At 39.2% G+C, this 26,243-nt stretch overlaps 1 protein-coding gene and 1 pseudogene across 1 annotated transcript; both read right to left on the minus strand.

Moving 5' to 3' along the window:
• Positions 1-11,731: 11,731 nt before the first annotated feature.
• On the minus strand, positions 11,732-16,836 carry LOC149170906 (putative ubiquitin-conjugating enzyme E2 23; annotated as a pseudogene).
• Positions 16,837-19,283: 2,447 nt separating this feature from the next.
• On the minus strand, positions 19,284-24,213 carry LOC149170907 (uncharacterized). Its single transcript, XM_089425770.1, has 8 exons — positions 24,135-24,213; positions 24,002-24,028; positions 23,395-23,894; positions 22,360-23,283; positions 21,837-22,209; positions 20,929-21,368; positions 20,238-20,571; positions 19,284-19,375 (listed from the first exon to the last, which is right to left on the minus strand). The coding sequence occupies exons 1-8, from the start codon at positions 24,211-24,213 to the stop codon at positions 19,284-19,286; spliced, it is 2,769 nt and encodes a 922-aa protein (XP_089281896.1).
• Positions 24,214-26,243: the final 2,030 nt, after the last annotated feature.

Below are 26,243 nucleotides of genomic sequence, written 5' to 3' on the forward strand. Positions count from 1 at the left end.
TTGCCTAAAGTTAAATAAAAAGTCCGGCGAGTTCCAGAATACATTGCATGCGGCGGGCATCGGTCGGGTTTAGCGAAAGTTAAAAAAAAAAGTCTGGCGAGCTCTAGAATACATTGCATCAGGCGGGCATCGGTCGGATCTGCCATCTGCCATTCTTTAAGTGTCACCTCGATGGCAGAGGTGTCAATTTTTCAAACAATCGTTGAGGAAAGGCTTTATCGGATGACAATTTCCGCCTCAGGGGGCGGTGAGAAATTTATCTCGTGTTTTATTTAACCCCTTCATTTCATCCGGTAGCCGAAATAGGTACAGTGAAGTGTCATAGATAGAAATGTCCTCAAGGATTTTACACCTCTGCTTTGTTTTGTTTTAGTTATTTGATAAAGCCATATTAAAAATAAGTTCCATGATTGTCTTTAAATAATGAAGAATTCAGTTTATTTGTGAGCCCGTCTTTTCCAACCACCATTTTCACATGTAGTGAATGTGTGTATCGTTTTACTTTCTTTGCCCTCAGATTTTGAGATCATGATGAAAGAGTGAAAAACACATGTGATGTTAATGGGTTGATGGACTATAGAATATCGCCATCTTATACACGTTTGTATCATGATATCTCTCCGTTTTTAATGTATTTGCTGCAGGTCAGCTTCGACAGCGATACTTTCTTATTACAACCATACTCGCCTGTAACAAATTCTCCGTTCTAAAATCGATGTGACCCTATTCTGATGGAGGGGACAATTACCTTATGCGATGACATACGCAATACAATCTTCATTGGTCAATACAAAAGGTATTGCTCAAGCATCACGGGTTTAGAATATGAATATATATATATATATATATATATATATGTATATATAATTCTGAGAATTTATTTAGTTTTAATTATAATAATTAATGGGAATGCTTTTTTTATTTAATCCTTGGTTTTAGTTTAATTGAAAAGGTTGCTAAACTAATTCATATTTATAACAAAGAGGGATTCAGAATTTATGTTAGCTATTGGAAACTAATTTCATTATTAATTCCTCTACATAAATAATAAAAATATTTAAATTTTTATTTCATATTTTTAATATATATCAAATAATATACCTTAGTTAAAATGGTTTAAAAAAAATATTGTAATTTAATTTTTATATCTAGAATTTAGTTATTTATAATTATAATTAATGAGAATTTTTTTTTTTTGCTGTTTTAAAAAAGTTTGAGTTTCAATTAGTTTTGAAAAAATTAAATAGATTTTATACAGTTTATTAAAGAGTTGAAAAAAATAAATACTAAACTAAATATTTTGAAAATCAAAAATAAATTTTTAAATTTGAATTTCTATTTTGTAATTGGTTTATTTACATGAAATTATTAATTTCATGGTGTTTAAAACTAAATTGTCAAATGTATTTAAAAAATAAAAAATGAGAAAAATATTGTATACAACCGAGTGTCATAACATTTAATAAAGAATACACTTATCCAATCTAAATATTTATAGTTAATCATTTATTTTTACACAATTTTTTAATATTAATTTGTGCTATGTACTTTTACTAATGAAAATATAGAAAACAATAAATATAATCATTCATATATTATATTATATTATTTTTAAATTGACAATTTTTAATTATTTTTTAATTAATAATTAGATGATAAATTAAATATAAAATAAATAATAACATATTTTTTGAGTTATAATATTTATTTAAATTAATTTATTTACCTAAACCATTTAAATTCATTTTAAAAATAATTAATTCATTTGGACCATGTTTTATTTATTTAATTTTTATGTCTTTTCAGTGACTCTGCAAAGGATTTGTGACTAGAACTGAGCTTAAGTAATAGCTTGAAGCTCTAATACGTTTCCGCCTAGCCAACTGCTACTCACTGGCCGGTATAACGGGCTGAGAGAAGATGCCTTCGTCCAGAAGATGCCATTCGTCCAACGGAGGATGTCAGCGTGAGCATCCCTTGGCTTGGCTATTGTCACACTCCGTTACAAAAGTAATTTTTTTTTTATCATTTCTTACCAGCTTACAATATGCATATACATGTGCAATGGAAGGAGTCCCCACGTACCTCTGGAACATATACTAGCATTTGCACCAAATGTTGCAAAGGAAACGCCATAAGGCATAAATTGAGGAATAATTAGGACATGGAATGGGCAAATCTAAATGAAATGTAGAGATGTAGTAGAAATGAAATTGATTTAGGGTGCCTTGCACTATTTTTTATTAATTATTGAATTAATATTGCATATAAATTGTTGTTCATGACTATGAAGGTACCAAGTTGCTCAATGGGAAAGCTATAGCCAAAGGAGAGGAGAGGTAGGAAGAACACTATAAATTGTACATGTGAGTTAATTTGAATTTACTTTAAAATCATAGTAATTTAGTTTCAATTTGAATTTGTTTATTTCTAAAGTCACCTTTTATTCATAAAAAATAATTAATGGTTGTGAAAGACATGAGCATCCTATTGATTGGTTGTATATCACTGAGAAAATAACTTGTAATCAGATATGCCAATCAAGAACAAAGAACTGGATGAAGGTTGAACACTTTCTCTGAGTGTGGACAACCGAAGAAGAACCTCGTGAGTAAGCCCCAACTGAATCATGGAATTCGAAAAGGATGAATAAAAAATAGCTGCCAGTTTTCCTCTTCTACCAAATCCCCCATTCTTATTATAGATGTCTCCGCAACTCCAATTTCTGACAGGACTTTGTGATTCCTTGAACTTACAACGAGTCTCTAGTTGGAGTGGTGGGTTAGCAGCAACAAACCAAATTTCTTCCATCAACTGGGAACCATCTCTCCAAACTTCATCCAGAAATAAAGCAAACCTCTGAGTTTGCAATCTCTGACTCAACCACATCTTTGCATATTCATCACCATCATTTCTATCTAATTCTATCTTTGTAAGAGTGGCTATTTGCATACACAGTTCATTTCTAAGATTGTAGAAGATGGATTATTGGAAACAATGAGCCAAAGCAATAAGTCATCTCTGAAGAGATTTCTCACCTTTGGACTGTGGAAGACTGATATGTTTGCTGAGGGTTCTTGTGGAAGAGTATTGAAATTACTTACGATTATATGAATCTTTTGGTAGATCTGATGAGAAGACAAGGGTTTCTAGTATTTTTGGTTTCTTCATAAAGGGTGTCGTTGGGCTTCAATTTGCAAGATTATTTTCCCTGGAAAAATGCTCGTAGCATGGATCTGTAGTTGTTCTCCATATTACTCAATCATCACGATGATTTTCCTCTGAAATACTCTTTGGTGAATTTGAATTTTCAGTATTAGATTTTGCTGGTGATAAATCTAACAACACTGATGGTTATGGATGTTTGATTTGTCATTTCTGAAATCTAATCATATTTGCCAAAATTTGAGGAACAAGTTTTTTTCAAGGTCCTTCCACTATGAATCCTTCATCAGAGAATGAATTATATAGAGACATAATAATTGAAATCGATTCCTGATTCCGTGATCTGAAATTGTTTGAAGCAGATTGTCCATTGAAACACCCATCTCCATCTTTTTCTATTGAATATCTCAAGCTCTTGTTTCTCAATAAGTCTGAGCATTATATTGACCTCAGAGCTCACTGTTTTAATATCACAAGTGGCTACTCATAGTGTACATTTCCCCTAAAAAAATAGAAAGGAAGCAATGTACAACTTTGTGTTGTCATGCCTCAGTAGCAAACTCAGAAGCACCATTACTTGAGAAGACCGAGCTTTTCTTTGGGTATCTGTGATATTTATGTTCATATTAGGAGGCTCTACCTGTTTCTTCTCTTCAAGTTGTGATCCTAGGTCTAAAGCTTCACCAATAGCACTAATAGCTAAAGACCTTGACACAGGACAGAAACCTTGTGTGACAAATCCTTGACGATTTGTTGATACTGTAAGAGTAACACTGGTTGCATGACATTGACTTATGTGTGACTGTAACAATGATAGCAATGAGCATCCTATTGATTGGTTGTATATTGCATATTCATCACCCTCATTTCTACCTAATTCTATCTTTGTAAGCGTGGCTATTTGCATACACAGTTCATTTCTAAGATTGTGAAAGATGGATTATTGGAAACAGTAAGCCAAAGCAATAAGTCATCTTTGAAGAGATTTCTCACCTTTGGACTGTTGAAGACTGATATGTTTGCTGAGGATTCTTGTGGAAGAGTATTGAAATTACTTACGGTTATACGAATATTTTGGTAGATTTGACGAGAAGACAAGGGTTTCTGGTGTTTTTGGTTTCTTCATAGAGGGTGTCGTTGGGTTTCAATTTGCAAGGTTTTTTTCCTTGGAAAAATGCTGGTAGCACGGACTGTTGAACATATATATATCGACCTCTCGCAGAGGGACGCTCCATCAAGAATATGTGAGCATTACAAGCATCCTCAGTGTGGACTAATAAAATGGAACCCATGATATCATGAAGCTCCCTTAACCATTCAAAATGTTCAGCGTTGCCTGAGAGATGTGAAGATCAATATAAGAACAGGAAAAATGGGCATTTTTCTGTTAATGGCAGATCTGAAAATTATGCTCTTACCCATTGGATACTGAGAATCAAAATGTTCAACATTGATACAGAAATGCGACTTTAATATAAGATTAGATGAAATGAACATTTATATATTGATTTCAGATTTCATGTATCTTATTGATATGTAACAAAACTATGCTTATACCCATGAGATACAGAGAATCCATAATCAACCTAAACTCAATGAAATAAAACAATCCATAAGAGAAACACCAAGCCATGAAAATTTACAAAAATAAGATCAAATATCTAATGAACGCATACCATACGTGTGACAAGATAAAAATGTAAATTACATTTTTCTAAATATCAAGAGATTTGCATTTCAAAGTAATTTCAAAATAATGGTTGAGAAGCTCATTTTACAGTAGAGTCAAAATAATGATTGTGTTGGGTAAGAGATTGTGTTAAGAAGCTCATTTTATTGTGGAATATGAAAATTATTTGGGATTTCATCACTTTTTAAAACCGGTCTACATTTATCTAATTCTAAATCTATTATGAGCATACAATTTTACAACTCATAAATTTGATCCTCTGCAACCTAACCCTAATAAATCCAGATTGATTAGATTTATCTAATTCTAAATCTATTATGAGCATGCAACTTTACAACTCATAAATTTGATCTTCTGGACCCTAACCCTAATAAATCTAGATTGATTATATTTGAAGTTAAGATAAACTTACGGATATTTTAATACAAATCATTGAAGTGAGTAGTAACAATGAACTTACCCAGAAAATAGGCTTTTCACGTCTCATGATATCGATTGGGGTCCAGCAAGATTCATCGAGGCAGTCCCTGAATTTGCCATCATCATTAAGTGGCGAGGCTGCAGTTATGGATGATGTGTAAATTACACGCCTCACAGACTTTGCCTGACTGCAAGTCCTCAAAATATCAAGAGTACCATTCACCTCAGCTTCGATAACATTCATCTGTGTCTGAAGAAAAAGGACATTAAAAGGGAAAATTTATATCCAAAAAAGGGGTCAAAATCCAGTAATAAATTCGTTGTTTCCGGAAGTTGTGCATTCGGGTGGTTGTTAAAAAATACCTGTGCTTCAATGGCGAAATCCATTATAGTTTCCAAATGAAAAATGTACTCACAACCCTCAACGGCAGCATGGAAGCTTCCCTCTTGGCGGAGGTCGGCTTTGAAGATTCTGAGCCTCTCTTTTTCTCCTGGAAGGCACAGAATACGGCGAGTTTTGCTATCGTTGCCTGCAGCATGTGAAAGATGGTTGACGGTTCGTATGGACCGTCGCGCCTGGCATTGCTCAATTCAAATCAACGGTTAATGATTACCTGATCATCTAACAACCAAATCAAATGGCACATATTTTGACACGACAACAGTTTGGAGAGTTCATTTCAGAGGGAAATGCCTTACGACGTAAATATGTAAAGAAATAAATATGCTAGGCAATAAATATGTAAAGTAAAACTGAATATAGAGCCGCGTGACGAGACACATCAAAAGGATGGATGGGAGGCTGAATTTTTATAAACAATTCATACTCCAATTTTTATAAACAATTCATCCTCCAATTTTTATTCTGTGTAAATATAGACACAGTGTGAAACAATTATCCACAATTATTTTCTCTAAATATCCTAATGGCACAGGAAAAAAATATCACCTAGAAATTCCAAACTTATTATAGATTGATTAGTGGAACATTTGAAATAAGAAACTACACCTTGTTATCAATATATCAAAATATGATTTCAAATCTCATGCCTCTCCTATCAGTTTTCATCACATGCATAGAATCAAAGGATCCATGTATTGTGTAAGAACAAATCTAAATGCCATAGTTTAACTAGCTGAGGAATTGTCTGGATTGTTATGGAAATTTAGGTTATATTTAGAAAATATGTGGTAAAGATTTTTGTAAATCCAAGTTATAGTTGTTAAATTTCAAAATTTTAAGTGTCCTAGACGTTTTTGATGGTGCTGAATCTATTTCTACTGATGGTGCTGAATCTATTTCTACTATCAAAAATAAAATTCAAACACTGCATCTACAAGATTTTTTGAAATTATTTTGCCCAGATTCCTACCACTTTTGGCCATCCAAACAATTCCTCCGTATCCAATTCAAATGGACAAAGGCAAAGCAAGGCTATTTAAACAAAAGGATCAACAATTCTCGGAACAATGTAATAAAATCAGTTTTTCTTCAAAGAATGTAATAAAGTCAGTTTTTCTTCAAAGCAATTTACATGCTTTTTCTTTGATTGCAGATTATCAGGAGGACAATCTTATTTTCTCTATATTATAAACTGTGATTGGTTTTTATATGTTCAACAGAACCGATAAATTATATATCTTTCATACACACAACTATGAACCTTTATAAGAGTTCTTATACCATATTATTATTTTGACATATCTCAGCTGGTACTACGGCCATATATACAACATAAACATGTTTATAAGGTGGTAGGGTACTAATAACTGGGCAAAAATTATTGCATCTCGGGTTTTTTATACTTGTTTCAGTGGCTCAACATCAAAGATATTCAGGTATTTGGGGATTTAAAAAGTTGCATTGATGGGATAAAAAGGCTCAATTGCTTTCGGCCTCCAGTGATGTCATACGGGATGAAACTGTGTTAGTTAAAGGTTGTTGCGAGATTCTCACAAATCTTATATTCTCAAGATAAAGAGTGAATATTTTATGACCATAGAAACCCAACCTATGTAAGTAGGTGATATAAGTTTGAGAATATAGATACTTTGGAGATGAGTTGTTAGTCTAGTATGATGCTACAGCCACATAAAAGATTTGATCATGGACAGATTTGTGATCCAGTGAATTAGTTTCCCTAATAAATCAAATGTCTTTTCTTCAATTCACTTACAACTTCATTCGTTGTTTGTATTTCATTCGGTTGTTGTTTTTCAATTCACTTATAACTTCATTCGTTTCCTGTTTTTCATTGTGTTGGATTTTTATTCCCAGCATGGCCAACTCCGCCAGTTTCCACACTGTGCTCATATTGACCTATTTTACCACTTATTCATCCCAAAAGATTTCAATATTTACTAACAAAATCATTTATCTCCCCGAGAGATAAAATTCAAAATCCAAAACACCATTACATTTCTAGTTCTCCAATATCTTTATACCCACAAATATGAATATATTTACATGAACAAAGCTTACATACGAGAGGATATGACTATTTTTCCTCAGTTCAGAGACATTTGTATCCACCAGGTCTCTCCCAGATATTATAGATACTCTAATTCATGGCTTGCATTCAATGGAATGTCGAGTCTTGTTTTTGAGTCGGTCACTTCTATAAAACATTTTGTCATGTTCAATAACAAGATTGTTAGTTAAAACGAGTGGACATATAGTGATTTAGAAATTGTTTTTTCCTATCAAACACAAGTTTGGACATAATAGAGCATCACAGGGAAGTTTACCATGGACATATAATGGTAAATCAATATTTATAATTCTCCTTCACCGCAATATGCCACAAACGACACACGAATTTATGGTGGAATTTCGAATGCAAAGAAACTTATATTATACGTTGTTTTTCCCACGTGTCACTGTTTTGTTTTCACACATTTTTCCAAAATTGCCCAAAGAGAGATCAAACCATTTAATTTTTACGACAAAATTTTTTTTGACATTTTATTTTTAATGACAATTTTTTGTTTTTTATGTATGAAAACATGAGACCTTAATCAATCAAGCAATTATATATACCTCTCAAGCAATAATATATGCCTCTGTTGAGGGTTCCTACTCTCCTTGTTTCGATGTTTTTGACAGTACTTAGATGGCATAGAGACATGCATGGCGTAGACGCTCAAATCCTCCTCTGCCAATTTGCGTTACGGAGCCACCGGTTATTTTCTCGATCTCAACTAAATTTTATGCATTGGGATGATGCTAAGTCATGCATAATTTTCAGCTCAATCAAATGAATTTTAGCTACGGGAATATTGTAAGAAGTCGTTACAAAAGTTTCAAAATCACTTACAAAGTATTGTTGACTGAGACACAGACCAAAGGAAAGCACGGTTCAACCCCTCACTACTTCGAGAAGTAACCCGAACACTCAGAGACAGTTCCTTCGTTCCTTACGAGGCAATTGAAACATACATCCAGATAACTAAAGAAGCCCGTGTTGACCAATCTCTTTGTACAGCATGGAGACGGTATTGCTCTCACATCCCTATCCAACATTTGCGAAACAAGATCAACCATAGGTAATGATTCAATGAATGCAGTTGAAGACATATCAATATTGAGCGATAATCCATTTGGGTTGGCCTTAAACTTTGGTAAAACCCACGCCAGCTTTCCAATCCCTCTCCAAGGGACTGCTTTGCCCCCAGGTTGCCAGAATAAAATGATCTGCTAATAGGAATGTACCTTTTAGTTGGTGGCTCACATAGAACAATATCAAGAACTTGCAGGGCTTCATGCGGAGCATCATCCTCCCTCCCAGATAGGAATTGACCTAAAATTGACCTAAAATTTATAAGTATCTTGAACTGACGCTCCCTTATTGGACCACCAGGTCCATCGTCCCCCTCAACAAGCAAGATGTTGAATTATTTTGAGGTAAAGGGCAATGGCCCAGCTGTGTACAAACGTCTTCCACCATCATAAATAGGAAACCTTTTACCTAAATGGGTATCTCTGTATCAGTCCCCCTCCACACCACCACGATGTCTCGCCTCCCCAGGCGCCTCACCTTCTCGTCTGTGCTCACCGCAACGTATCTTGTTGAAAGACGGTTGACGGTTCGTATGGAGCGTCGTGCTGGCACATATTTTGACACGAGAGCAGTTTGGAGAGTTTGTTTCAGAGGGAAACGCCTTACGGCGTAAAAATATTTGACCGTTTTGCATTTTAAAAGACGTCCATTTTGCCGAACATAATTAATTTTCAACCGTACATCCTCAGAGCAATGACAGGATAGGAACAGCTGAAATGTTCGTACCAAACATCGAGACGTGTGGTTCAGGTTAAGGGCAAACATTTTTCCTTGCACAGGAGAAATTGCGATACAGGCTACATCCCACAGGGTCCTTTCATTTGCTATTGCAATGCATAAAATTTGCGAAATTGCATAACTGCATAATAAATGGAAGATGTCACGATAAGTGTGTTCCACTTGCGAGCAAATATGCCCAATCTGCCCAGGTTTTTCCTTACTATTGCAAGCCATCTCCTTCTCTCGTTCGGTTTCTGCCTGATGGGTATGGAAGCAGACTCCTGCATACGCTTAGCAAAGATTAAGCACGCAACCTTGCTTCAGAAAGCCTTTGAATTCTTTCTTTTATTCAAAATATTCCCGACAGGGTTTTCGGTAGAATGAGAGGTCTCGGGTTCGAACTCTATGAGACGAATCCGATTATTACTCGATTTACTCTTCCTATCCCTACCATCAGCAAGCGAAACACTAACCGTAGATCTGTGGACCTCCGGCTCTGAATCAGATTCTTCTTCCTTCGTCTTAACAGAAAAGACATTTTCGATGTAGCTAAGAAGGCTGTGCTCATTTATGCTGTCCATGGAAACAACCTGAGTAAACTGAAAGGCCAGGTGCTTATCCACATCCGAGGAGTCATCGATATCCTCATCGAAGCTTTTGTCTGCATCAATCAGCACCATCTGGCCTGCGAAGGAGTAGCCTGACCCCGAATGGTAGGACAACGCCAAAGCTAACAACCGATGGACGAAGCCACAAATCAAGCCGGGTACCCACGACACCGCCTGCGTCGCCATTGTTGCTATTCCTAGACGCTGCTTACGGATTCTGGGGAGCACTTGCCATACCAGAAGCGCTAGCCGCGTTATGTTGAACACATCTTCCAGTGGGCCGACCTCCAAGCCGGCCCACAGGGTGTACAGAAAATGCGCAAACGGCATAAGCCTGGGGACGATATCGCTCTTGGAAACTATATGCACAAAGTGTCTTCTGTAACGCGAATTTATATGTTTTGCCAATTTTGAATCCGCGAAGAGAGGGCATCCGAACGAATAACATTGAACTTGTTCGTGGCAAAACTTAGGGCTCGATTCCAACAATCTGAGGGTGAGCAACGAGGCAACGGCTCCTCCTAAAGAATGGCCCGTCAATACAATTTTGTTCCCTTGTATTAACTGGCGCCTAAGATACTTCAATGGGATGCTCTTGGCTCTGTCAAGAAACCCCGCATGAGCAGCTCCCGCTCCCAGGCTCAAGGACCTCTGCATTATGTTGAGATCCGTTAGCGCATCCATAAACCCCGTGGTGCCTTTGCAGGCGATGATCATGTGATCTTTGGCCAGGCTTTTAACGACCAGAAGAACCTGCTTTCGGCCGATCTCGAAGCCTTCTTTTCGCAGCTTGTCTTCTTCCAGAAATTCATAGATCGCCGTTTCCGGCAAGCCGAATGTGGTATTCAGTGTTTCAAGTTCCTGCCGAGGATTGTCGCTGTATGCAACGGCTGAAAGAATCAGCGCATCGGCAAGCCAGACGGGATAACGGTCTTGCTTGATTATTTGGCTGAGCGTGGCCATCGATTTTGTGGTTCCGCGAATACTAATGTCTCTCCCTCCACACCACCACGATGTCTCGCCTCCCCAGGCGCCTCCTTCTCGTCTGTGCTCACCCCAACGTATCTTGTTGAAAGACGGTTGACGGTTCGTATGGAGCGTGGCGCCTGGCATTGCGTAATTCAAATCAACGGTTAAGGATTACTCGATCGTCTAACGTCTAACAACGAAATCGAATGGCACATATTTTGACACGACAGCAGTTTGGAGAGTTTATTTCAGAGAGAAACGCCTTACGGCGTAAAAATTAATTATTTATAATACTTATACCAACTAAAAAAATATCTAAACAGTTACTTAAAATGCATACAGGAGAGAGCAAAATGCTAAACATGTAACAAAAATTACCAAATCAATCCGTTTTCCCAAAATCACGTTGTAATAAATATGTAATCACATTTAAACATAAACATAAGATAAGCAAGAATGTGGTAAATCTATAATATAATCCACAATCTAAAACCTTCTGAAACTGTACATAAGCTCTTGAACGCCATGTAAATCATTTGAAAGAAATAACCACACATCTATAATTCTCAGAGTCCCTTGGATTCTTTGGCTATTGTCTGCTAAAATTCTTGGCAATCTACTCCAACTTCATGAAGGCTGAAATAAGTTTGGGAATAGTTTTAATCAACATAAGCTTGAACCCAACAGAACTACTATTCTGAGTCTGAGACTCTGATCCAACATTGGGTGGCAACGTACAATCTTCTGAAAGCGATCCAACTGGAGCCCCTTTCAGATAAGCATCACAGGCACGGAGAATATAATGACCGCGTTTTTTAAAATGCTCTTTAACTAACATTTCAAAATGCTGCACACACCACAATCAATGGATTCAAAATGATTCAGAAAAAAAAAAAGGGTTAAACAAGATAATTAGAAACGAAAATCTCTCCAGATTCTACCTTTGGGGGCTTGCGTAGTATGTACAACATTGACTTGCATGATAGGAGAAAGGAGTTTTCTTTGTATGTTAGAGAGTTCTTCTCCCATTCAGCTGAACCAATCTCTCTCACAAATGAGGGTTCATTAAAATAAGGGTTGTCATTTAGTACTAGTCCTTGAATGGAAACAAGGACTTGTAGAACGTTTGATAATGATGGGTTCCAGAGTTCATCAGCTTTGCCCATCCATGTGTTTAAAAGACTCAGACAAACTTTCCCATCGTCATACAAATTCGGATTCAACCTTAGTCCACCAGAATGGTAGTAAGCTTGCTGCAAATTTGAAAGCCAACATAAAGCGAAATGACAATTTTCATCATAAAAGAAACCACGAGATCTCAAATTCACTTTCAAATCAAACAGTTGCAATTAAGTGCTTACAGGTGGTACATCAGGATACTTGGATGGAAAATGAATATCAAAGAAGAAAAGCCCATCCTGATATGGAGTGCCAGCTGCTCCAACAATCACAGCCCTGAGCAAATCCATCCTATCTTCATAGATTCTCACAAAAATTGTATCTGTCCAATCAATGCAGAGTTTATATATGATATAATTAGAACAACCTTCATTTTAACAACCAAGGGAATAAAGGGCTTGAAATACTGTTTGCCCATGAGATACTGTTTGCCCATGAGTACACTGTATCCACATGAACAGTTGGGTTACAAGAAATGTACTATTTCCCTCCTGAATGCATACAGTTGTTGGGTTGTAACTTTCTACTACATTAAAGACATCAATTATGATCAATGGAAGAAAATGTTCAAATACATGGCACTGGATAACTTTTCACTCGTGGATAAAAAGTAAAGAGAACCCTAGAAAGTTAAAATGTTAGTGCGAATACAGTGGGTGAGTGAGAAAGCAATTCCTAGGATCACTGGAAGCAATAAAAGGGAAAGTAACAGAACGGAAAAAGGAAGGAAACATAACTAAGTGTCCAGATAAACTATTCCCTAACAGTCTGTGTAAATATCATGACTTCCATTTAACAAACCTGGTAAATTTTTTTCATGAATGTTCCATTCTTGCTGAACTTTCTTTATCCATTTCTGCTTCATATTAGTAGCCTGCAAGAAGAGGTTCAAAAATTTCCATCATACTCTACCATGAAAAAAAACATTGCTTTTGGAAACAAAAATCACAGAAGAATGAAAAAAACATGCCATTAAGCTAGCCTATGCAAAAATTTCAATCATAATCCACCATGAAAAAGAACATTGCTTTTGGCAACAAAATTTACAAAGAAGGATGAGAAAAAGATGGCCTTAGATAAATGTACCTGGCCTGTTTCTTTCACATAGAAGTGATCCAGAGGGTTCTTTACACTATCAAAATGTTTGAAGTGACCTGGCTCATGCCAATTACTTCGGGACCAGTTATGAACTACTGTATCTTCCTCCTTTGCCAGTTTCACATCAAATTTATTGGCTATCCACTTAACTAAAGGAAAATCAGCAATTTTTAAGTTTCCAGGATCAACTTTAACATCTTTATCTTGTTCAGCATCACGTTCATGCTTACCAATTGCCAATATTTGGTGAGGTCCAACCTAGATAACAAAAAAAAATAAGTAACCTTTAGTGAATCAAAGTGAACTGATACTGTTCATTCCGTGATAGCCAGAGCATTGTGATCTGCTAAAGCCGGCAGACAATTCTAGTGGAAATAAATAAAACATGATCAATTCCTCAAATAAAACATAGTACTTAAAAGACATAATGAAAAATATTTCCTTTTTCAATAGTCTACTGTAATCAAGCAAAAAAATAGCAAAATAGCATACCTTTGACACCATTCCATCTGCCCATGCTACCTCAATGTCTCCATCCTTACGACCTATGACATTCCCAAACCAGGATATATTGGATTCTTCAAGACTATTGTCGAGCTCTGCCTTCTGTTTTCCTTTCCGAGTTTTCTGGTTTGTAGTCTCAACAACATTTTTGGTTCTTGTTTCATCCTTACAGTCTGTCTGGACAACCAACTGATTGACTATGCCAGGCACTTCTGTTTCCTCTGAGACCGAAGAGAGACTAACGATGCCCCCAATTAAGGTGTTGTAAGCTGTATGCTGAGCTAGCTCATACAACGGCGTAAAAATTAATTATTTATAATACTTATACCAACTAAACAAATATCTAAACAGTTACTTAAAATGCATACAGGAGAGAGCAAAATGCTAAACATGTAACAGAAATTACCAAATCAATCCGTTTTCCCAAAATCACGTTGCAATAAATATGTAATCACATTTAAACATAAACATAAGATAAGCAAGAATGTGGTAAATCTATAATATAATCCACAATCTAAAACCTTCTGCAACTGTACATAAGCTCTTGAACGCCATGTAAATCATTTGAAAGAAATAACCACACATCTATAATTCTCAGAGTCCCTTGGATTCTTTGGCTATTGTCTGCTGAAATTCTTGGCAATCTACTCCAACTTCATGAAGGCTGAAATAAGTTTGGGAACAGTTTTAATCAACATAAGCTTGAACCCAACAGAACTACTATTCTGAGTCTGAGACTCTGCTCCAACATTGGGTGGCAACGTACAATCTTCTGAAAGCGATCCAACTGGAGCCCCTTTCAGATAAGCATCACAGGCACGGAGAATATAATGACCGCGTTTTTTAAAATGCTCTTTAACTAACATTTCAAAATGCTGCACACACCACAATCAATGGATTCAAAATGATTCAGAAAAAAAAAGGGTTAAACAAGATAATTAGAAACGAAAATCTCTCCAGATTCTACCTTTGGGGGCTTGCGTAGTATGTACAACATTGACTTGCATGATAGGAGAAAGGAGTTTTCTTTGTATGTTAGAGAGTTCTTCTCCCATTCAGCTGAACCAATCTCTCTCACAAATGAGGGTTCATTAAAATAAGGGTTGTCATTTAGTACTAGTCCTTGAATGGAAACAAGGACTTGTAGAACGTTTGATAATGATGGGTTCCAGAGTTCATCAGCTTTGCCCATCCATGTGTTTAAAAGACTCAGACAAACTTTCCCATCGTCATACAAATTCGGATTCATTCCGTGATAGCCAGAGCATTGTGATCTGCTAAAGCCGACAGACCATTCTAGTGGAAATAAATAAAACATGATCAATTCCTCAAATAAAACATAGTACTTAAAAGACATAATGAAAAATATTTCCTTTTTCAATAGTCTACTGTAATCAAGCAAAAAAATAGCAAAATAGCATACCTTTGACACCATTCCATCTACCCATGCTACCTCAATGTCTCCATCCTTACGACCTATGACATTCCCAAACCAGGATATATTGGATTCTTCAAGACTATTGTCGAGCTCTGCCTTCTGTTTTCCTTTCCGAGTTTTCTGGTTTGTAGTCTCAACAACATTTTTGGTTCTTGTTTCATCCTTACAGTCTGTCTGGACAACCAACTGATTGACTATGCCAGGCACTTCTGTTTCCTCTGAGACCGAAGAGAGACTAACGATGCCCCCAATTAAGGTGTTGTAAGCTGTATGCTGAGCTAGCTCATACACACTTACCATCTCCTCGCCATCAAATTTGCCTTTATCTCCTGGACAATCCACAGACATGAGCCACCTTACTCTTGCTCTGCGCTCCTTCCAATCCACATTCTTTACAACTCCTACTCGTCTGGCTCTAACATCCGAATACCCCTTCAATACATACTGTTCAGGAAAGAAGTCATGATCCCCAAGATCATAAATGGGAATCAGAGTTCTAGAATCTACACCGCAACTCCTTGTTCCATCTTGCCATATCACATCGACCTTAGTCCATTTGTTGCTCACAGTTAGTACCCCATCAACAATATTATCCCTAACTTTTGGCATCCTCTTTTCTGATGCAGGAAGCAGACACCAGTCGCTCAGCCGCCAATTAGCATGTGAAGAACAAGATAATAGCTTTAGCTGCTTAGGGTCCTGTTGCATTGCAGGGACGATACTGGACTGAGAATTGTAACCAGGATTTGCTACAGTAATCCAACTGACGCAAACTGATCCCACTTCCACATCGCAAACTGTACCTTCTTCGCGATTTTCCTTCCATTTACCCCACAGCCAAATACTATTCTTGAAAACTGCTGAAGAACTGCCCCGGACACGCTGGCAACGCACGACTACGCGGCCCTCATGCAGGTCTGCCTCTGCAAGTCCGCCGCCCCCTCAACAACCGCATGCAGGTCCGCCTCTGCAGGTCCGCCGCGGCTCCCTCAACACCCTCTAAACCCTAAACTTTAACCTCTTAATCAACGGCTCATTTTTCTCCCATCGTCTAACACTAGATCTAAGGGCTACGATTACGACACGAAGACATTTTGGGAGGTTGATTTCAGAGGGGAACGCCTTACGGCGTAATTATAGTTTCGTCCTAACATGAGCAATCTAATATACATATACAATGTTTCAACCCTGATGCACATTACGTATCAAACTTCACTTTATTATATATTGCATGGGTTATATTTGATTCATAATCATGCATGGGTTATCTTATGTCGCATTCGGGTTTTAGTAATGTTTACACACATAAATATTTACATGCGGCGATATGGAAACAATTCCAATACACATCCTGGTACAGTGTTACGTCCTCCCTCATAAACGGTTCATTTATGGCATTTACCAAGCAGCGTACTGAGCTGCATCTCCGAGGCGCTGATGTGGTGTTGCTCTGCCTGATTCCGGCGCTCTGTCACTGAACGCCATCCATCTGGCTTGATCAACGGTCATTCAGCAAAGAGCCATGTGCTGTGGCGTGCTCCAAGCTCCATGTGCCGTGAGTACAAACTCCTCGGGCTCTGCCCTTTCGCGCTCAGGGCTTTTCCCGGTTCTTTCTCGCTGATCGAACGATGGTTAGAGGTTCTCCTCGATCGAGGGTTGAGGCTATGCCACGGGGCAGAGTTTGCATTGAAGTATTTAAAAGTGTTCTTCATACATGCTCGTTATTGTTTTCATCCTGAGCTGCTGTATGCCGCCCGGGGTGCCGAGGCTCTCTGGCAATTCCGGAATCCCTCCTCAGTGCGAAGAATCCCAGGGTATGCTGCGGTCGATCCACCCGTCTCAGGTATATTTGATGGTTATTTACTTACTCTTCTTTACCCTCGATTACCAAGGCGACCCATGCCTCCAGATTTGTTTACAGTTCTCGGTTTTTATTGTTGATTTATGGTATTCACAGTATCGAGCAGGTTCTGACCCTTTACATTATTGTGTTAGGGAGATGCTTCGGCGACCAGCCGACACCGTGGAAGTCGGGTTCCTTCCTCCACCGTCCCTCTACAGGTAAGAATCGGACAGAACCATATGACCTGCGTTTTGATGGTTCTTTACTTTCCGGGCATTTTCTGAGCTATAGTTCCTCTGGAACAGGGATGCCGAGGCTTATGCTCTAGCATTCGGTCCCTGTGACTTATAACCAGGGCTTCTTGCTGCGATGTTACATGATTTTTTGTTTCTAAATTTATGCGGCTAATAGCAACAGTTTTTGTTTTGTTATCTGACTTATGTCGAAGCCCCGCCAAGCGCTGTTTGCTGGCTTAACTGTATAAATGAGTTCTTTTGGTTTCTGGGTCATGCACAGTTCGTAACAATGTTTCGAGGCTTTGTTGCCACCGTCTTTATAATATAATCTCTTACTGTTTTTTTCCAGACCCACTATGTGCAGGTATTTTAGCTGGGTATAGCCCGAGTTCTATATAGAACCGTTCGTAGGGTATTCTCACCTACAGTTCAGCTTTATTATGCTTTCAGATTGTATATGGGTATTCTCGCCTACAGTTCGGCTTTATTATGCATTCAGATTGTATTTGAATCTCCTTTCAATTTCTTACAAATGTAATGTTTGTTGCATGATGGTCTTATATTGTTTTAGTTCGGCCATAGAGCCCTGCCGGCTAAGCATTCGCTTCCGCCAGCGGCGGTGACTCTTGGGAGCCGGATCTGGCACTTACCGTGTGCATGCAAAAATGTTATGGTTCTCTTTCCGTTTTCGTTTTCACGGTATAGACATTCCTCAGTCTGTGATCATCTTTATATACCGCTAGTGTATTTACTCAATTATTTTTCTTGTATAATGACAGGAGTAATTTGTTCTACCTGAGCTTATATTATGGTTCGCCGACATGCGCTCGGCCTGTTCGTTATTCTGAATATTATTGAACTTTCCATTTTTAAATGTTGCTATAATGCAATAAAGAAACTGTTAATCTGCTTATGATTCAACTCTCTCTAAATGTCATCTGCATGAGAATACAGAGTAGGGTTACTTGCTTTCGTTTTTGTTAAATGTTTGTTCTGCTGCCGGTGTTACAGAATTTCGATATACTTACATGCTCAATGCTTGCATTTATATATATAGAATCGGTCTCTGCCGAATGCATAAGAACAATTTTCTGTTTTTGTTTCTTTTTTTTTCCTTAGTCAAGAAAACGAATAGCATTCTCTTCACTAATCTATGCGCACACACATAACCATATTGCAAATTTCATAGTTATTAAGCACAGTAATCCTTACCTGTATAACAGGAAAACCTGTGTGTAATGCTTGTCGTCCACCCGTCCGTAGGAAGGTCCTCCTCGATCTTCCACCCCCAAACACATTAGCAGATCCTCTCGTCTGCAATCTCACTGGCCATGCCAGATTTCGCTATCTGGTCCTAACCAGACATAGCGAGTGTAGGAATTTTCTTCCTCACCAACATGCCATCCGATCACTACCGGACATAGCATTCTCTTACTATCTTTCTGCCATCTGATCCCAACCAGACTTGGCATTTTTCCCTTTTTCCTCCAGAGGTCTCAACTGCCTCTTGAAGGTAGTTAGGGTTTTTTTTATTTTTTAACCACCTTCACAGTGATTGGCCATAATTAATCATGTATCCAGATTAAATAAATGATAACACAATTAATTAACATATTGGTTAACAATACTAATCAACAGAGTTTTTATATTTCACCAAACAGAGTTTATCTCACAGCTAAACTTACTAATTTACCAATATCACATCTCACGAGGGGCGTCACATCTCCCCCTCCTGAAGTTCTACATCGTCCCGATGTTGCTGTTCAGCCAAAAATAGCTTGGGATAAGCCTTCCTCATGCTCTGTTCATCCTCCCAGCTGGCCTCGTCAGGCCCAAAGTGCTGCCACTGCACTTTAACCTGGTGGATAGTCCTTTTCCGCAGCTCGATTCTTCTCTGATCTAATATGTTCACTGGCTCGACCATGAACTCTCCTTACGGTTCCACCTGAAACACACAGTATTCAGTTTAGCTGCTTACTAGCATCATATTTTAGTTTACATCTATTAACAGCCTTTTCTCACCTGAATATCTTGCCAACTTATTATGTGCCTAGGGTCATAGACATATTTTTTTAAAACTGATACATGGAAGACATTATGAACCCGGATATGGCTAGGTAGGGCTAGCTGATAAGCTACTGGCCCTACTCGCGCCAAAATCTGGAAAGGCCCACAGAAGCGTGGTGCCAGCTTGGCGCAAGCATTCCATTGAAGGGTACTTTTCCTAGCCCGGATTCTGACATACACGTGCTCACCAACCTGATATTCTTTAAATGTCCTCTTCCGATCTGCAAAATTTTTCTGTCTGTCCTGAGCTATTTTCAAATTAGCTCGAACCCTTTTGACCATAACTTCCATCTCCTCCAACATCTCAGGACCCAACAAGAGTTTGTCCTCTGGTCCGCACCAACTGGATGGTGTACGACATTTCCGGCCATAAAGCACTTCGAATGGACTCATCCTTAAGGATGCATGGTATCCATTGTTATAGGCAAATTCCACCAGATGTAAATACTCTTCCCATCGAGTGGGTTGTTGCATCACGTAAGATCTCAACATATCTTCCACCACCTGGTTCACCCGCTCAGTCTGCCCGTCAGTCTGCGGATGATAAGCGGTGCTGAAGTTCAGTTGGGTCCCCAGACCTTCAAACAAGGTTCGCCAAAAGACTGAGGTGAATTTCACATCACGATCGGATATTATTGTTTTTGGCAGTCCATGGAGTTTAAACACATTCTGCATAAAAATGTTGGCGATTTGAGCCGCCCGATAGGTGGATTGAACCGGTATAAAGTGAGCTGACTTACTGAGTTTGTCTACAACAACCATTATAGAGTCATTGTTCTTCTTGGATTTTGGCAATCCCGTTATAAAATCCATGGTAATGGTCTCCCATTTCCATTCTGGTATAGGTAGTGGCTGTAGCAAACCCGCAGGGTGCTGATGCTCAATCTTAACCTGCTGGCACTCTAAGCATCGCGCCAGATACTCCACCACATCCCTCTTCATGCCTGGCCAGTGGTACTCTTTCCGAAGCGAGGTAATCAATTTTTGGTAACCCGGATGTCCCGCATAAGGACTTTTATGATATTCATCCAGAATCTTTTCTTTAATACCACTTTGATTGGGTACATAAACCCTCTTTTTGTAGCACAAAATTCCGGCTGCATTCAAGGTGTACCCTTGTTGTACTATGTGGGTATTTTTATCTTGCACCAGCTATTTCTTTCGTAGATAAATTTGGTCTTGAGCAGAAGCCCTTTCAAGTTCTTTATCAAGGGTGGACTGTCCCTTACTAATACCGATTTCATAAAGACAGTGCACTTTTCGACTCAGTGCATCAGCTACCCTATTTTCTTTTCCTTTTAAATGCTTAATTTCAAAATCGAAACCCCCCAAAAATTCCACCCATCTTTCTTGTCTCGCATTTAAGGTTGGTTGACTAAAGTAGCTAGTCAAACTATGGTGATCAGTCATCAGCAAAAATTTTCTTCCCACCAAATAATGGTGCCACATTTTCAGTGCGTGAACCACCGCGGTTAATTCCAGATCATAGGCGGAATACTTTTGTTCATGCTCTTTTAATTTTCGGGATTCATATACGATCACCTTACCTTCCGGCATTAGCACCCCACCTACGCCCTCTTTACTTGCATCTGTGCAAACTACATATTCCTTCTCTGGGTCTGCAACATTCAGCACAAGTGCAGTGGTGAGCAGGTATTTGAGCTGCTCAAAGCTCCGTTGACAATCTGCTGTCCACTTGAACACTTTCCCCTTCTTTTGCAAAGAGGTGATAGGGTATGCAACCTTGGAAAAACCTTCTACGAACCGTCGGTAATAACCAGCCAACCCCATGAAGGATCGAATATCTGCTACGTCTTTGGGTGTTGGCCATTCCATTATGGTTTTGATCTTTTCGGGGTCCACCGCTATACCTTCTTTTGAAATGATGTGTCCCAAGTATTGAATCTGTTCTTTATAAAAATCACATTTATTTAATTTGCCATATAGCTGATGCTCCCGTAGCGTCTGTAACACTATTCTGAGGTGCTCCTCATGCTCTTTAATATTCCGGGAATATATAAGTATATCATCAATAAAGATTAACACAAACTTGTCTAAGTATTGATGAAATACACTATTCATCAAACACATAAATGTCGCAGGTGCATTAGTCAACCCAAAAGGCAGTACCACAAACTCGTAGTGTCCATAACGAGTACGGAAAGCAGTTTTAGCTATGTCCTCATCCTTTATTCTGATTTGATGATAGCCCGATCTCAGGTCAATCTTGGAAAAGATTGTCGCCCCCTTCACCTGATCGAACAGCTCATCAATGCGGGGTAGTGGATACTTATTTTTAACTGTCAGTTTGTTCAGCTGCCTGTAATCTATGCACATACGAAGAGTTCCATCCTTTTTCCTAACAAACAGCACAGGAGCCCCCCAAGGAGATACACTGGGGCGGATATACTTCTTATCCAGCAACTCTTGCAGCTGCATCTTTAACTCAGTTAATTCCGGCACACTCATCCGGTAGGGTGCACGGGATACTGGGGCTGCACCGGGTACCAATTCGATGGTAAAATCCAAATCCCGCTTGGGCGGCAGCCCTGGAATTTCTTCTGGAAATACGTCAGCAAAGTCTCGCACCACCGGAATATTTTCCACTGTCGTAATTTTATTCTCAGACCCAGCGTACCCCACCTGAATTGCATATATTTGACATTTCTTCCGCACACTTTTAACTAGCTGTGAGGCCGTAATTGGCCGGATCTGCACCGGTTTTTGGATGCCTTGAATTTCTTTTTCCAATCCCAGTTCATCTCGGTATGATATGGTTTTTGTTTTACAATTAATTACAGACCATCGCTTTTCCAGCCAATCCATTCCTATCAGCACATCATAAGATCCGAGAGGGAGTACATTCAGTTCTGTTGTTATTGTCTGACCAGCTAATCGTAATGGACAGTTGCTGACCTTCGTCAGCACTCGTCTTTTGGCCCCCGTGGCCAGCTGTACTAACCAAGGATTTTTAAACTTAATAGTTTGCAACTTGCAGCTTTCTACAACTTTGGGGCTTACATAGCTTAAAGTAGCTCCTGGGTCTACTAAAATAGAAACAGTTCGATCATAGAGCTTACCTTCAAACTCAATCATGGTTGGCTGGTAGTCAGCTTGTCGATCCTCAAGTGCTGCATTGATTCTGGGCATGGATCTGGCCACGTCTCCCACGGTAGAAGCTTCATAAATCTGGGACAACTGGTCACTTTCCTTCCGATGAGGACAATTCTTAATATAATGGGGTCCACCACAACCCCAGCACTGAACTGGTGGCCTTGCTGCACCTTCATTATCCGTTCTAACCTGCTGTTCACTGTATTTAGACTCAGCAGGTGGCTTAAATCTGATCTGACCCCTGGATGGGTTTTTAGTGCCGGTTCCTTTCGAAAATCCTTTGTGGAAGCTGTTGCGAGCTCCCTTATTTCCCGCAACCACTCTACTGCTCTTCTTGTCTGCCCATCGCTTCCCAAAACCTTCTCCTTTTTGCTTGCCCTGCTGGTAACAGAGTCTAGCCTTTCGAATGGCTTCGTCCATCATCTTCGGATTATCAAACTCGATTCTTTCTCGCATTGCCAGAGGTAGGCTGCTTACAAACCGCTGCACCTTAGCCTTCTCCTCTCGAATGTACGGAACATAACGGAGCAGAGACGTAAATTTGGTTACAAACTCATCTATGGTCTGCTGTCCCAGCCGTAGATCGTGGAATTCTCGTGCTTTTTCGTCATAGAAGCGTTCTGTCAGGTATTTTTCCTTAAAATACTTTTGAAAGGCCTCCCAAGTCACGTCCTGCTCACTCACCCCCCACACCATCTTGACCTCTTCCCACCATAATGTGGCTTTGGCCTGCAGCTGGAATATAGCCAGCCGAGCCTTAAGATGGTGATCATACTCGTACACTTGGAAATACTTATTCATATTGATCAGCCATGCTTCCGCAGCTTCTTCTGACTCCCCATCAAACTGAGGTGGCTTAATCTTCCGAAACTCACCCTGTAATTCCATTCGCGGTCTTTTTGGAGTTTGATATTCGGAAGCATTAACAGACTTCTCTCCTCGCGTCTCGGCTCTTTCCTCTGCATCCTCTGGTTCTGTATGATAGCTCTGTTCATCTGTTACCCATGTCTGTTCAGGTCTAGGATGGGACTGTTGATGATGTTGTTTATCTGATAAACTTTTCAGAATCCTCTCCTGTTCCATGTTTAATCTTGCATTGTCTTCCCGCAAACGGGCCATTTCGTCCTTCAGCTCCTGGACTGTCCTCAATATAGCCGAATCAGTATTGCGGCCTTCTGCCCCCAGTTGTACCCATAACTCAGGATTTCCCTGAGGATGAGCTACATTCTCTGGTTGTCCCACGTTCCGGTGAGGAGCGCTACTGGTTCGTCTCATCCTGCAACCTGTACAAGATTAACTAATTCAACAGCTGTGATTATATACTTCAGTATACTCTTAGTTTGGTTGTCATGACACTATTTATGCATTACTGTTTTTCTTTAAAGTTTACCCGAGGTCACAGTGTTGTAACCGGGCTCTGATACCAATTTGTCACACTCCGTTACAAAAGTAATTTTTTTTTATCATTTCTTACCAGCTTACAATATGCATATACATGTGCAATGGAAGGAGTCCCCACGTACCTCTGGAACATATATTATAGTTTCGTCCTAACATGAGCAATCTAATATACATATACAATGTTTCAACCCTGATGCACATTACGTATCAAACTTCACTTTATTATATATTGCATGGGTTATATTTGATTCATAATCATGCATGGGTTATCTTATGTCGCATTCGGGTTTTTAGTAATGTTTACACACATAAATATTTACATGCGGCGATATGGAAACAATTCCAATACACATCCTGGTACAGTGTTACGTCCTCCCTCATAAATGGTTCATTTATGGCATTTACCAAGCAGCGTACTAAGTTGCATCTTCGAGGCGCTGATGTGGTGTTGCTCTGCCCGATTCCGGCGCTCTGTCACTGAACGCCATACATCTGGCTTGATCAACGGTCATTCAGCAAAGAGCCATGTGTTGTGGCGTGCTCCAAGCTCCATGTGCCGTGAGTAAAAACTTCTCGGGCTCTGCCCTTTCACGCTCAGGGCTTTTCCCGATTCTTTCTCGCTGATCGAACGATGGTTAGAGGTTCTCCTCGATCGAGGGTTGAGGCTATGGCACGGGGCAGAGTTTGCATTGAAGTATTTAAAAGTGTTCTTCATACATGCTCGTTATTGTTTTCATCCTGAGCTGATGTATGCCGCCCGGGGTGCCGAGGCTCTCTGGCAATTCCGGAATCCCTCCTCAGTGCGAAGAATCCTAGGGTATGCTGTGGTCGATCCACCCGTCTCAGGTATATTTGATGGTTATTTACTTACTCTTCTTTACCCTCGATTACCAAGGCAACCCATGCCTGCGGATTTGTTTACTGTTCTCGGTTTTTATTGTTGATTTATGGTATTCACAGTATCGAGCAGGTTCTGACCCTTTACATTATTGTGTTAGGGAGATGCTTCGGCGACCAGTCGGCACCGTGGAAGTCGGGTTCCTTCCTCCACCGTCCCTCTACAAAGGTAAGAATCGGACATAACCATATGACCTGCGTTTTGATGGTTCTTTACTTTCCAGGCATTTTCTGAGCTATAGTTCCTCTGGAACAGTGATGCCGAGGCTTATGCTCTAGCATTTGATCCCTGCGACTTATAACCCGGGCTTCTTGCTGCGATGTTACATGATTTTTCGTTTCTAAATTTATGTGGCTAATAGCAACAGTTTTTGTTTTGTTATCTGACTTATGTCGAAGCCCCGCCAAGCGCTGTTTGCTGGCTTAACTGTATAAATGAGTTCTTTTGGGTTTCTGGGTCATGCACAGTTCGTAAACAATGTTTTGGGGCATTGTTGCCACCGTATTTATAATATAATCTCTTACTGTTTTGTTCCAGACCCACTATGTGCAGATATTTTAGCTGGGTATAGCCCGAGTTCTGTATAGAACCGTTCGTAGGGTATTCTCACCTACAGTTCGGCTTTATTATGCTTTCAGATTGTATATGGGTATTCTCGCCTACAGTTCGGCTTTATTATGCATTCAGATTGTATTTGAATCTCCTTTCAATTTCTTACAAATGTAATGTTTGTTGCATGATGGTCTTATATTGTTTTAGTTCGGCCATAGAGCCCTGCCGGCTAAGCATTCGCTTCCGCCAGCGGCGGTGACTCTTGGGAGCCGGATCTGGCACTTACCGTGTGCATGCAAAAATGTTATGGTTCTCTTTCCGTTTTCGTTTTCACGGTATAGACATTCCTCAGTCTGTGATCATCTTTATATACCGCTAGTGTATTTACTCAATTATTTTTCTTGTATAATGACAGGAGTAATTTGTTCTACCTGAGCTTATATTATGGTTCGCCGACATGCGCTCGGCCTGTTCGTTATTCTGAATATTATTGAACTTTCCATTGTTAAATGCTGCTATAATGCAATAAAGAAACTGTTAATCTGCTTATGATTCGACTCTCTCTAAATGTCATCTGCATGAGAATACAGAGTAGGGTTACTGGCTTTCGTTTCTGTTAAATGTTTATTCTGCTGCCGGTGTTACAGAATTTCGATTTACTTACACGCTCAATGCTTGCATTTATATATATAGAATCGGTCTCTGCCGAATGCATAAGAACAGTTTTCTGTTTTTGTTTCTTTTTTTTTCCTTAGTCAAGAAAACGAATAGCATTCTCTTC

The sequence above is a fragment of the Pinus tabuliformis genome, chromosome 4_2, assembly GCF_031772625.1.
Source record: "Pinus tabuliformis cultivar Carrire ecotype Pingquan chromosome 4_2, CPIR1, whole genome shotgun sequence".
NCBI lineage: Eukaryota > Viridiplantae > Streptophyta > Pinopsida > Pinales > Pinaceae > Pinus > Pinus tabuliformis.